This window comes from Artemia sp. Qi Xiang Cuo, chromosome 16 (genome assembly GCF_049724085.1).
Source record: "Artemia sp. Qi Xiang Cuo chromosome 16, ASM4972408v1, whole genome shotgun sequence".
NCBI lineage: Eukaryota > Metazoa > Arthropoda > Branchiopoda > Anostraca > Artemiidae > Artemia > Artemia sp. Qi Xiang Cuo.
Window position 1 is genome coordinate 19,746,775 of NC_142809.1, and position 14,595 is coordinate 19,761,369.

A 14,595-nucleotide genomic window follows, 5' to 3' on the forward strand; every position below is an offset into this window, starting at 1 on the left:
AAACACCACCTTATGTTTTGGGAGCCTAGAAAATGGTGACTCCGTTTGTTCTGAATTCTTATCTCCACCTCCATTTAAAAAAAAAACTGTATATATCTGTCAATAATACACTTTGCCATAGAATCCAAGATACCATTGGAACTATCCGCTGTGAAAATAAATTTATCACCCTATTTTATATGCCAGAATCAGCAATCCCTTGAACGATGTGGCAAGAGGAATTTGCACGATCGGGTTCTAAAGATGTGAAACCACAACAGATCTTTCAATTCAGCAAATTCAATTATGGCACTCCAGGCATACATGGTGGAACCTACCGTATTCATCAAAGTGGTGGGTTATGAACAATGTAGAATCTTTAAAAGTACTTCTTCTAGTGAAAGTGGAATTTCTACGCATACCAGCTACAAGTGCTCCATCGGAGAGGCTATTTTCAAATGCAGAACGGCTTATTTTAGATCTTAGAAATAGACTGGGAAAAATGTCAACTTGTTGCTTTTTCTGAATTCAAATCTTTTATTTTTGCATCAAACTTGACCTTTCTAGATTTTCTTTCTTCTAAAAAATGTAACAGTAAGTCTCAGTTGTCTCAAATATCAGTCTTTAATAATGGAGTTGATATATATTGGTATTCCTCAATATCGCACATCATCACCTTGCGCCATCACCAAATTATTATCTTAGAATAACAAATCAAAAAATTTAGATATACAAAAGAGTAATTATCACGTCCTGTTTTGGTGCAGTGAGACTGATCCTCGCTTGGTAACCAGAGTTCAAATTCAGCTTCAGAAAGTAACAAGGCTCGGAATTTAATTCCGATGATAAAATTTTTCGAAGACGTCTCCATAATAATCCAAAAAAGAAGAAGAGTAGTTCCTATGGGTTGGAAAGTGCCGATATCGGTATCGGATGTTTTCGGGAAGGTCCAAAAACAAACTGGAAACAATGTGTGGGCCGTGCCCCTCTAAAACTCCCGGTGAACATTTTAGTAACAGGGTAGTCATATTGCACGTTATTTGAACTAGAATGAAACAAGCACTTTGAAATTGTATTATTAGAGGCACAAAGTTGATTTGTGACTCCTCCAAACCCATCCCTCCTAAGACCAGCTTTTTGTAGAGAATACGTATTTTACCCCATGTTTGAACAAGCATCACGCAATGGTTTTCAAACTGTGCGATTGAAGAGTAGCCAGTCACCTACTACCCCCCCCCCCCGAGCACTGAATTCATCCAACTTGTTTGCAGGAGCATCAGGTATGGGGGTACGCCTCCCCATGTGTTCACCCAGTCGGTAAAATAGAGGCACAAAGCGCCACTATCCTACTGGTTGAATATTTTTTATTAGGATAAAACAAGCTGATGAAAACTGATGACAAAAAATCAATAAAAGAAGATCAAGTCTCGGTTGGTAAAAAAACAAAAAATTGAAGTAGTCTAATAGCAGTATCACTAAAATCAGTCGTTAAAAATGACCTACCAATAGATAAAATCCATTGCCCCCTCCCCCCCCCCCAAAAAAATGGTCAGTAAAACCTATACTTACTTTTTCTTAGGACATACGGTTTTAAAAGTGCTGAGGGATTCAACAGCTATACCTAACGCTTTACTTAACACTATACCTACAGAACCAAACACTTTTTTCGACACGGCTGAAGCAACTTAAATATAATTTAGTATTCTAATGCCAGTCATAACATTTATCTCAAAAATGAAGAATCGAAACAAACTAACAAACAAACTTGACGATAAAACTAAGTAAGGAAATGGAATGGAAAATATATTCATAGCTTCTTGTCTTCAGCCTTCAACTCTCAAGTTTTTGTGGATTGTAGGTTTAATATCAGACACCAGATCCAAAAGAGTTTTGATAACCTAGAAGTACCAAGAGAATTAGCATATACAACAACCAAAAATTTATTTAAAGAAGCACAATTCCTTGTTTTGCAAGGGACAAGCATTTTTAGGCTAAATTCTAATTTTATTTTTAGAAAATAGTTATCCAAAGGAGGCATACACCATACGTATAAATGAGAATTCCTTTGAAACTCTCCAAAAAAGCTCTTATCAAGACGCCAAAGCTTTGGAAAATCAATAATGAAACATATTTGCCCGTTCTGCTTTGATGTTTTCTGTAATAAAAACTGCAAAAAGGTCCAAATTTTACCCCCATAAAAACTATAAAACAAAGCCATACGTAAAAAATACCCTTTTAGAAGTTCATGTACTTTTATGATAAACATCCTACCGCTCAAGCTGTTCATTCATTGACGCATTATGGAACCGTTTTTTTCGTTAGTTTCTTTCAGCTTAGCACGAGACAAGACAAAGAGAAGTGATAGAATAGATGGAAAATATATAACCTAACCTGACTATTGGTTGAATACTATTCAATACTTATCTGACCCTTTGTTTTATTATTTTCAATCTGCTAGGCTCATGTAGCCAAAGAACACACTACTTAGAGAAAAATCATCAAAATAGCCTAATTTGGTGATAAATCCCAGTGGCTGCAACCCTGGATTTAATTAACATCTAGTTTCTAGTGGGATTGCATATTAATAATAATAATAATAATATACTGCGAAAACAGGCTTGCGCCTCTATCTACAAAAATTTAAATAATCAAATGCTTTATCACTATAATGATTGTCAATCTTGTTCTTAAATGCATTGACTGAATCTGAGTTGACAGTGTCTGATTGTCGTGCATTCCACTCGGAAACAATGCGGTTGCTGAATGCCCATCTACCAACATCTCTTCTGAAACGTTCTTCGGTTAGCTTAAACTCGTGACCTCTCAGGTTATTATTCTTGAATGTCATTATCTCTTCTGGAGGGATGTTGTCGTAGTATCTGTTGCATATTTTGTATACTTCAATAAGATCTCCTCTCAAAAATCGGTATGCGAGGCTTGGGAGCAACAGTTTTTTCAAACGGTCTTGGTATGATAAGTCTCTAAGTGATGGAATAAATTTAGTAGCTTTCCTTTGGATTTTTTCTATTGCATTACTGTCTTTTTGAAAAAACGGTCTGGTTGTTGTATGACCACATTTGATCATTGGTCTCAATAACGATTTGAAGAGTATAGAAAACAGTGTTGAGTCAGTAAGAGAGAAATTTCTCTCTGAGTTTTTGGCTACTTTCCTATCCTTTTTGCTTGCTTCTTGTCTAGTGGCTTTCCTGACTTTGTTGACGATTCTGCGATAATTTCTACGATTACTTTCGGTATCAGTCTGCTTGAGTGTCTCCCAGGCTTGCTGCTTGGTTTTTACAGGTTACTTGGCAGAATATTGTATCAACTTACGGAATATCATAGGCATGTAGGATTGTTGGCGGTGACCATCAACTCAGCCACAAAAGTCGCAAAAAAAATAAAATCTACTTTTCCTCTCTAAATTTAAAATCTGATTCTTCAAAAATGTTAGTCAGATAAACTTCATTTCAAAAATGTAATGGATGAAACGATAGTGACTTTTCAGTATCCGAATTTACTAGGAAACTAGTTTTGTCCATTCTATCACTTAGCGTAAAAGGAAACGAAGACTTTGTTCTAAGTGCAAGGTACTTCTGCTTGACCGCTTATATGCTACCCTGCTAAATTTCGTGCTCCAGGAGACCAATGCAAGTTAGTTTAAAACTTTCAGGAATTAAAATAAGTAGAGCTAGAAAAGATTATACATTTTACGTCGCCAATCAACTCCAATGTAACTAAGCTATCAGTTTAATAATCAAAATGTAGAATCAGAACAGGGAGCTAGTTTATGCAATTTATCCACTATATTAAATAAAAAAAAAAACGTTTTATGCAAGAGCTGCTTCTGCTTGATCGCTTACTAGGCTATCCTCATCAGTTTTTTCCTCCAGGTAACCGGGAAAACTTTTCTTAAAATATTTTGGAAGTTCATTGACCAGTATAGCCAGAAAACGGTTAGGCACCTATAAATTTTCAAGTATTTAAAGAATAGGCAAAACAAATTTCGTCATTTGACGAAATGACATCAATTGACAGTTTTCATCAAATCCAGACTTATTCTTTATGTAAAATTCTATTTGTAAATTTTAATTTTTAATATGCCTTTATAAAAGTCGGCAATTTGTTCGACATGATCTTTTTAGCAACCAAGATTGCACAAAAATAAATTAATTTTGATTTTTGCTGATTTTTTATTTGGTCTTTGGTTTTATTGGCCTATATTTTTCCTAAAGGAATACCTTAAAAGTATTGCAAAACCAATTTGTTGTTTATTAGTTGTAGTTCTTTTGATGATTATGCTGAATTTCAGTTTTTATTCCTAATTACTGTATTCCTAAAATCTGTTTTTGGTATTTCTGCTACACTATTGAAACTTTACACACTCTGTTTGTTACAGTTTAAACTACGATGGCTCCCCGTGAATAGCAAATATAATCTTGAGCTCAAGACTTAACCCAATAACAATGGCTTAACTTGTCAATTTTAAATGGCTATAGGAAGAGGTTGGCTGAAAGTCTCTGATGAGAGCATACTACAGATCATTGTAGTGTATTTAAAGTGAGATGTGTCAAACCATCAACTGCATAATGAAATGTCACTTGTCTTGGCAATTAGATAATTTCTATCTGTATGGCTTGTTAACCCAAACATTTGTGCACAAGTACTCCACTTCAGAGACGTCGTTGCTTCATAAGATGCAAAAGTCACTTCCATTGAGCTTCTCAACATCAAATGTGGTACTAACTCCCCAAGGGGCTGAAACCAATGCCTTGCAGCTCTTACCTTCCTAAAGCCTTGCAAGCATATTCACCACCTTTGTTCAGCTGGTTAGCGTCAACGTCAGAAGCACCAGAGAGTACCTCATAACTTTTAAGTACAGTGGGATAGGAACAACATAAAACTGCATATAAGCTGACAATTCATTTTCTTATAAATGAGGAATGTATAGTTTTATTCATTACTTTTATTCCATATAATCTTTCAATCTAGAAAGTGAAACTCATATGTAAGCCAACATTTATGGCAGGTATTTTCAGAAATAAGCAGGCCCTGCTGAAACTGAACAAATAGTAAACTAAATCATCACAACCTGGTAGAAGTATATTAGTGGAGAAACTTACACTTTCCTTGTTTTGCATCACCATTTTATTCATCTGTTCAATTTTCAGCTTTGTGTCTACATCTATTTTTGCTGCCACGCCTTCTTTTGAGCCAAGGTGCTTAAATGAAAAACAGTTAATAATAACTACTAAACAGATTCTTACCTATACTGATATTTTATAACAGAAAGACAGAACTGTCAATTTCACCATCCCACAGAGGGCAATAAATTATTTGCCTTCTAATTCTACAAATAAAGAAAAAAAAGTACAAATGGCTGGGTTTCATTACTCCTGAGAGAGACTTAAGCCAGAAGAAACCTTTTATTATGACAAAGAGAATCCAAGAAATATCAGCCATGATACAAGATGCTTACCCTAGATTTGGGAGCACACAGAAGAGCAAAAGTGCATTCAAGGGTACACTGGTGAGTGTAACTAATTATGGAACAGAAGGATTTGCAATAAAGGAAGAAGAATATGATTTTCTGGACCTTATTAGGAGAAATTTAGAAGGAATTCAAAGAAGAAGGCTAAGTAACGAAGTACTACATTCCACTGCTTACAAGGACTGCACCAGATTTGCAGCAGTAGCAAGAGAAGACCTTTTGCATCAGATCTATTGTGACAAGTGTTTATAAGCATCCATTAACAGTATGAAATTAAAGTAATTCACAGTGCTTCTAATCCTGCTGGAAACTCATGCAGCACCAAGGCAACTGAAGCTAACAAAAAAGTGTTTAATTATTTTACTATACCTTTGCATCTGCTGTGGCATTTTCGGTTTTAATAGACAATTTCTAAAGTCATATCTTTTATTTTTTTTTCTAGTATTCTTTCTTTGCAAGGCCTGCAACTACTTTTAGACCATATACTCAAATTACTAGCAAGGACGTTATTTGAGCTTGATGTGTTGTAATAACTACATCAATGATATAAAGTGAGGCACCTTAAAATAATAGAAAGAAAAACATGCAGATCTCTTGTTTTTTTTTCTTCATTGAGTCAGTTCAGAATAGAGACAATGCTTTCCTAAGACCCACAGGTGAAGAATAATGTTCAATTAAGATGTACAAAGAATATAGATCTCTTGCTATAAAAACTAAAACTGGTATAGTATGTTTAATTTGGTTTGAATAATGTCCATTGTTCAGATTCCCCCCATTACAAAGATTCCTAGAGATGTTTTTTTTCTTTCTTTTTATGAAAAACAACCCTGCAAAATGTTTCTGGACAGAGGAGTTATACAAAAGAAAGATATTTTCATAAAAAACATATAAATTTGTTTCAAATATTTCATCGTTTTGTAGTACACAAGTTCCTAGTTTTTGGTGAAAAGGGTTCAGCTTGGTTCTTACCCTTTTTACGAAAATCTTGGATTTGGCATTTAATCCATTGCTCCATAGAATAAACTGAAAACACAAAAAATCAGTCATTGCAAATTGTTCTGCCAAGCAACCTGTTTATAGTCAGATTTTTGCTGTTTCTCATTGGACAGAAACAATGTGATTCAAATAACTTTATTTTTAGTTGAAAGCAATTTTAGGGTAGTATATGTGACTATGCTATGCATAACAAACAAAGGACAAAATGTGGGTGGAAATAAGGCAGGATTAACATATCCAATATTCTTCATTTGAGTAAAATAGGAACAAAACAAAACTTCTCTCTAGATTTGGAATCAATAGATCCCATAACTACACTTGTATTCTGGCATTAAAAAAATTATTACCCTGAAGTTGAGCATTGAAATGGGCCAGCTCCCCTACCCTTAATATCATTTTCAGGTAAAAAGCAAACTGAGAAAAAAAGGAAACAAACAAAAGCAAAAATAAGTAAAAATACCTTGGCTTCAAAATCTCTAAATTGCCTTTCTCTTTCCTGTTTATAAGCTTCAATTTCAGCCTGGGCTTCATCTTTAGCTTGCTTCAGTCTTCTGGCTTTTCCTTAAAAGCAAAATTCACTAATTTAGTACAATTAACTACATTTATTCTTTTCAAATAGCCTACGTAAGTGAGGGGTGCATGGGGAATCCAGCCAAGATTTGTCAAGAGGACACCCTCTTCCAGAAAAAACTGCAGCTCAAAAAATGTACTTTTCTATTAAAAATAAAATAGCCTGTGTGCAGTAGTGCTAGGCATATTTCTACTGTGGATAATCCCCCTCCCCCCATGAGAAATTCCCTCCGCACACAAAACTAAGGAGCTAAAAAAAAGTATGAAGAATAAAAATCATGAAGAAAAGTAAAAATTTTGAAATATTTTAAATATTTTCCAAAATATATGGGGTTTCATGTTTAAAAAAACAGCAAAATTTCTTAGGCTTGTTGTGTTTGGTGCCTAACATTGAATTTAATGAACTTTATATATTTGGAATCATCATAAAAAAATAATTCTTCTAATTTACTAATTGTTATTAAAATTCCCTTTGATAGAGCTTTGGATAATATTTGCCCTAGTTGCTCCTAACTCACATTATTTTTTTACCACTAACTGTTTGACTCTACACCACATATTCTATGTATATTTTGGAATACAGATATAGTTCTCACAATCCCTTCTTTCCTAAGCTAAATTAGCCAAATTAGTTTCTAAGCCAAATTAGAAAAAGTAATATTTGTGCATGAAAAGTAAAAACTCTTTTCACAACTATTCATCCACCAATAGGACAAAGATAAACATCAATATTTGTGGTATTGCATTAGGTATTGGATAATGTTATAAATCATAATATTTGTCAAATTATTCAACAAGTCATGATATTTGCTAAGTTATACATGAAGCACTGCTAAATATAAGTGATTTAATTTGTAAAAAGTTTAGGAGGTAAAAATTATGTTACTGTAGATTTTAAAGGCCATGTAGTGATGCATATATAAATCTTTTTCCCACTTGTTTTACTTGCCTGCCTATAAATGGTGTTTCCAAAGGCATCACTAATCAAAACATTTTGGTGGGGGAGATTTTACTGACTGATTGGTCATTTTTGACAAAATTTTAGTGATACTGCTATTAAAATTACTTATTTTTTTGTTTGTTCCTGACTGAGACTGATCTTCTTCCACTGATTTTTTGTCACATATTTTCATGAGTTAGTCCCCCCTAATAAAAAAGTTACGCCAATAAAATAGTGCTACTTTGCACCATAATTTAACCAACAGCCATAGGTTTAGTAGCTCTGGCTGTATGTCATCACATGATTTGATTCGTAAACCTATTCCTGTCATGGTTGTTTCTGGATTCATAGATTTGTAAAAGGTTGCCTCTCTTCTCTTTTGTAGATGACAGAAGGTAGCTTGAGAGATTACAACCAGTCTTCATGCAGTATATCTTTCAGTCCAGATAGCTGCTTGGTTGCCCTTCTCTGAATCTTTTTGATATGTTCAATGTCACCCATAGCTTAAGTCCCCATATACAGAAAATACTAAAAAGAACTTGTTATCCACCTAGTTGGATAGGGTAGAGGCAGTAGTTACTGGCACACAAAGCTTTTGCCTATACTTTCATGACTTCAAATTACCTCATTATATTATCTAATTAAAAGAAAAAAACCTCACTGAAAACCTCAGTTATCAGACTAATACAGTTCAAAGATTCACCATTTTCATTTTCCTCATTTTCAAGGTATAAGTGAATGATACATTTCAAAAGCCTAATCTTTTCCATAAATTTGTATGGTCCTGCATATTAATTTGTTTATTTTTATTTAACTCTGGAAACTCTGATGTGTCCTGTGCATGAATTGGTACTTGTATGATATACCTCCTGCAGCTCAAGAAGTGAAGTTAGGTTAATCCTAATAAAATATACCTAAGTATGATAAAAGTATAATACTTTGGGAACAAAATTAAGCTACCCATTTGCACATTAGGGGGGTAGGGGTAATGTACAGCAGGTCTGCATGCAAAATGTGGTAGCTACAATTATTCTGGTATTATAAAGTAAGAATTGTTTTCTGACTTAACACTGTTGAAATGCTTTACCCCCACCCCACCCCTAATGTGCAAATATATAGCCCAAATTATATATTTCCCATCTATTCTGTCAATTGCCTTTTCTCATGCTAAGTTGAAAGAAACCAGTTTATAGTCCATCAATGCATGAACAACTTGAACTGCTGGGGGTACATCATACAAGTACCCATGAATTTTGTGGCAAGCAGCAGGGTGCAAAGCGTATTCTTCAATTGGCCATTTGATTCTATAAATTGCAATGTGAAAAAACACTTTAGCTAAATTACCCTGTATGAAAAACCCAAAATTTATCCAAGTGGTTTGTGTCTGATTTAGTTTGGTAAATTTAAAAGTTTACAATATAATTTAGCAAGGATGAAAGTGTATACATCAGTTGATGTCTTTTCTTATGCTCTTTCATAATTCAATAATCATTTCTGGGGTAAATTCCATTTTGAGCCCTTAATGGGACCCCAAAAGGTAAAACAGTCCATAGTTACCAAATATTTAAATGGCAATTATTATTTTCCTTAGTCTTAATAGTAAAATGTTATTAAGAAAATAAATTTGCAAAATAACTTTAAAAGAGCCTGAAACACATCAAAAATAACATTACAGCTAAACTGACAGGGGTGTCTAGCTGTTTTGGACAATTTCTATAGATTTGTTTTCAAAATAAGAAAATTGAATTTTGATAAATTACTACTACTACTAGCAACAAGTCACTGCAGCATCAAGCTGCCAGAGGCCAACATTGCTATGCATGCTCCTCCTCTGTCCCAATCTATTCAAAGCTTCCCTCTTTACACCCTCCCAGGAAGTTCTCATTTCCTTTCAATCTTTCTTTTTGACATCCTCCCACCCTATACAAGGACAAAATGCTTTCCATTTAGCTCTAGAGGGTTGGCTGAAAAAGACAATCTTTGGCAATCTGTCATCCTTCATCTACAGAATGTGCCCTAGCCATCTTGACCTTTCTTTCATTATAGCCCTAGAAAGCGGGATTGAACCACATTTTTTGTACAGCCTACATTTTGAAATACATTCAGTCAGGTGGGTACCCAGAACAATCTGTAGGCAAATTTCTCTGGAAAATATCTAGTAAATCTATATCCACTTTTCAGAGCACCCATGCTTCAGAGCCATATTTGACCACTGTCATCACTGTACCTTCCAATATTCTAATCTTTGTTTGCAGACTTACCTTTCTATTCTCCCAAACTTTTTTTTAAACTTTTGTTAAATCAAAAAATTTAACTTCAATTTCAAAATTGAAGATAAATAGTCCTACTTAGCCTACATAATAATGTATAATGCGTTGAGATCATAATAATCTCAACACATAAAACATGTGTTTATGTGTTGAGATCTACCAATGGATTAAACTTACTTCCAATACCTTGTTAGTTTATTTTATTTGATTAATAGCCTACCCCCAACATGGTAAATTTCTAGATGGTGCTATAATTTACCTCGGATGAAAGTGAAAACATCATTTCATGCCTTTTTTATGCTCTTTCTCAATTCAATAATTGCTTCTGGAGCTAACTGCATCTTGAGCCTTTAAATGGGCCCAAAAGGTTTTTTACACAAAGTATGAAAGAGCATAAAAAAACATCAAGTGATGCTTTCACTTTCATCCTAGCTAAATTATATGGCCCACTGCAAATTTACACCCCACCCCCCTAATGTGCAAATATATACCCAGAGTTGGAATACACCCTGATTGTCAACAGCAAAGTTGTGAATTTCAAAATTTGGTGCTATTTTTGTTGACAGCATTTGAAAAACTTGAAACAGTAGGGAAATTGTTTATATTTCAGTTGCCTAATAAATGAGGTTTGAATTGTTATAAAGGATTTTTAGAATATATAACTCTTGAACAACTTATTTATAAACTATTGATATGTTTTTAACCCCTTTTCTATAACCTAACTTACCTAGTGTTAATAACTTCTTTGTGTGGCTACAAAAATGAAAAACCTTTGGGGCCCCATTCAGGGCTCAATATGCAATTAGCCCCACAAGCAATTATTGAATTATGAGAGCATAAAAAAAGAGAGGTAAGTTTAAACTTTCCCATCACCCCCCTAATGTGCAAATATATACCCTGAATTGGTATATATAGGGGGGGGGGGTAAATTCATTTCTGACAAAAATGATTATTATATTTGGAAAGAGCATAAAAAAGGTAGTGAGTGTTATGTTTACTTTATTTGTAAGTCAATAATATGAATAACAAAAATTTACCAATCAGAAAATAGCTAAATTCAGCATTTTCATATGCTTTACCTGACAAAACTTGCTAAAAAGCTTAGGCCTATAGCTAAACAATGTTTAAAAAGCTTAAAAATTACACAGTTTTACTAGACAAAAATCAGTTTTCCTGAAAAGGTGAAAAAACTACATAGATGGTAAGCTTTCATAAATTTTACTTCTCACCCTTAATATTTCCCCAACCAGTTCAGATAATAAAATCTCAGTGACAGCACAAAAGCTGGCTAATCTTAATAGAGCATATCAGGGAGGTCAGTTTGTGTAATGGATCTGTTTCCATTGTAACTGTGAAAACACATTTTGGTGTTGTAATTTTATGAATGCTTACCTTTCTAGGAATATAGGGGTGGGGGTAGGGCCTAAAGTTCATTTCTGACACAAAAGCATGTAAATTTGGATTCAAGATGCAATTCTGAGTATAGAGATAAGTTTATTTCTTAGCTACCTGAATAGTCTGTTAATATGGACCTCCAGAATGCTTGGGACTAGATGGATATTTTAGCCTAGGCTATTGTCTATATGTGATAGCCTATCTGAGCTACTTACTTGTCCTTGCCTCTTTAACTCTCTCTGCGGCTTTCTTTTCTGCAGCTAAAAGCTGTTGGATACCTTGAGTTTGACTAGCCATATTCCTTGTGAAGTTTGAGACAGACTAAAGAAGTATTCACTCCGCCTTCACCAGACAAAAATCATGTGATTTATTCTTTTTCTATGCGGCTAACCTGTGTATGACAATGGTTATGAAATAATTAGATGACAGCAAAGAATAAATGTAGCGAAACAGTTTAAAAGCTAAGAACATGTCTCTTGATTTGGTCAAAATAAATTATGAAAATAGCGTAAATATTTTAACCAATGTCTTCTGAAGCATTTGGGCTTATGGTCAAATTGAACTACATTTTCGATTGCACTGTGCCAATCGATTTTGTATGGACCTATCTGGACTTGTGCAGTCAATTTTGGCTGCCTTTTTGGCTGGGCTAGCCCTACTTGAGTAGATTTTTGAAATATACTAGGCTATAGTAGACTCTATAATATTAAGCAAGCATCAATGAATCCCTAATTTGTCCTCATTTTATCCGTGTTTTCCAATCATTCTCCTTTAATAAAAAGATCTATCCTAGAAATATGAAATAGGCCTAAGATTAAACATAGGCTAGGTGGTAAATTTCACTTTAGCTACTTTTGGCTATCTTGGAAAGGGGTTAGGTTAGGAAAATGAAACTTTCAGGGATAGGTCTACAGGATAAATTATGTCCCAGGAAGGTATATTGAAATAACTACCTCCACTCCTTCTCCCTCTAGAGGGTCATGACCTTTAAAAATGGGTCATGAGCTCTACATGACAGGTATAGACCTGTCATGTAGGCAAATTTCAGGACCCTCTAGAGAGAGAAGGATTGGAGTTAGATACTTCTAAATACCTTCCTGTGACATACTTTAGCCTGTAGACCCATCCCTAAAAGTTTAACTTTCCTAAACTAACCCCTTTCTAAGATAGCCAAAAGTAGCTAAAGTAGAATTTTACCCTTTTGCAACATGGAGTTGCTGGCATAAAAATTAAAATAAGAATTTTGTTAAAATCCAGAAAAAGGGTTGTTTGGGCCTACTGTTCACTTTATTTGTAGGTCAATGATATGAACTGCTCAATATTTACCAAGTAAGACAAACATAAAAAAAGAAAACAGAACCTAAAGAACAAGATGATGCATTTACATAAGGTAATTCTCCTTTTTATTCAAGGCAGATGACTGTAATTTTTGTATTTATTATTTTCATCAATTGTGCATTTGCTAAAATTGTATTACAAATATTTCCTTTTGTACTTAGTATTGAAAATGAACATTAAAATTACAGTAAAATTTTAAACTGGTGAGCTTTCAGCAATTAATATCATTGTACATCAAATGTTCAGTTTAATTTATTAGTTCTCTCTAAATTGTTCAAGATGAATACATTTTCACTACAAACAAGAGTTTAGATCCTGCCCCCTTCCTTAACTGTAAAAACCTAAAGCCTACTGTGTCATTGGTGCTTCACTGAAAATTAATTAAAAAAAAAACTTTCCAAAAAATAAGTTTTTCAGATAAAAGTAAAGGCCATTTTAAACTTAAGCTCAGCAGATACAAATACCTGTTAAAATTCAAACTCAAAACAACCAAAAAATACAATTAAAGAACAAATGAAACCCAAAACAAACAGAAACTAAATAAACAATAACAGCAAAAAACACAAAAACAGGTACCATACCATATAAATGAATAAATAAATCTTAAAACAAGTAATGCTTAGATTGAATATGAAAATCAAGCTTAAAACAAAACAAAAATATTTTGCTATTAAATTATAAATGAAACTTAAAACAAATGGAAACTAAATTAACAATCAGTGCATACTAAAATAAGATATACGCAGATATAGATGAATAAACAAATAATAAGACAAGTGATACTTTAAGCGAGCGTGTAGATCATATCTAAAATGAACAAAAATACCTTTAAACACTAATTTTGGTGATACCTTCTACCCTCACTGCAAAATTCGAGATTTCGCTGATTATTTCATCATTTACATTAATATCTATTGTATGTTAGTTTGCATTGATTCTTTGTTTAATTTTTGTTTGTTTTAAGTTTCATTTATGCTTCAATAGCAAAATACTTTTTTTTTGTTTTAAGCTTTATTTCCTTATTTAATCTAAGGATTACTTGCTTTAAGATCTATTTATTCATTTATATTATTACTTGTTGTATGTTTTTTGCTATGATTGTTTATTTAGTTTCTGTTCATTTTGGGTTTCATTTATTCTCTAATTGTAATTTCTGGTCATTTTGAGTTTGAATTTTAACAGGTAGGGGAGAGAGGGGTGAAACCGTACATTTTGAGGATTTTGACCCCTAAAAAGCGTATTTCTAAGGATACAAACTTCCATTTTACATGAATAGATAGCTCAATTATTCACTTTTCTTGGTGATTTTTTTCAATGACATCCATCAAGTTGTTTCTGGGTGAGACCCACAAATGTGTGACCTCTTCAAGTGTCCAAAATCACCCCAACCAGGGGCTTACTTCGGACACACATGGGGTATTTCCGTACATTCAATAATTAATGCTTGTAATTATTGATTCAGATATTATTAACATTTAATTCAGATAATATACAAGTTAAATGTAACATTAAATTTATTGTATAGGAAATTGGGCCAAATCACAGCCAAATACAAGAGCTTTGGCTGTTCGCCCAGTTCCTCCTACTGATACCAGTGCGGGAAGCTTCATAATAACGTC

At 33.6% G+C, this 14,595-nt stretch overlaps 2 protein-coding genes across 4 annotated transcripts in view; one reads left to right on the forward strand and one right to left on the reverse strand.

The window, feature by feature from the left end:
• Positions 1–1,687: 1,687 nt before the first annotated feature.
• Vha13 (V-type proton ATPase subunit Vha13) lies at positions 1,688–12,010 on the reverse strand. The gene is made up of 4 exons (XM_089102062.1): positions 11,854–12,010; positions 6,924–7,024; positions 5,100–5,198; positions 1,688–1,877 (listed from the first exon to the last, which is right to left on the reverse strand). Exons 1-4 carry the CDS (start codon positions 11,933–11,935, stop codon positions 1,803–1,805), a joined length of 357 nt encoding a protein of 118 aa, XP_088958188.1. The 5' UTR covers positions 11,936–12,010; the 3' UTR covers positions 1,688–1,802.
• A 75-nt stretch (positions 12,011–12,085) lies between these two features.
• Positions 12,086–14,595, forward strand: part of Cog6 (conserved oligomeric Golgi complex subunit 6) — a 158,438-nt gene continuing 155,928 nt past the window's right edge. For 2 of the 3 annotated variants that reach the window (XM_089102058.1, XM_089102059.1), the window contains exon 1: positions 12,086–12,146. In XM_089102058.1, coding sequence (XP_088958184.1) covers positions 12,108–12,146 — 39 coding nt within the window. In that variant the 5' untranslated portion in view covers positions 12,086–12,107. The remainder of the gene's footprint in view (positions 12,147–14,595) is intronic. The other variant, XM_089102060.1, reaches the window with a different exon arrangement.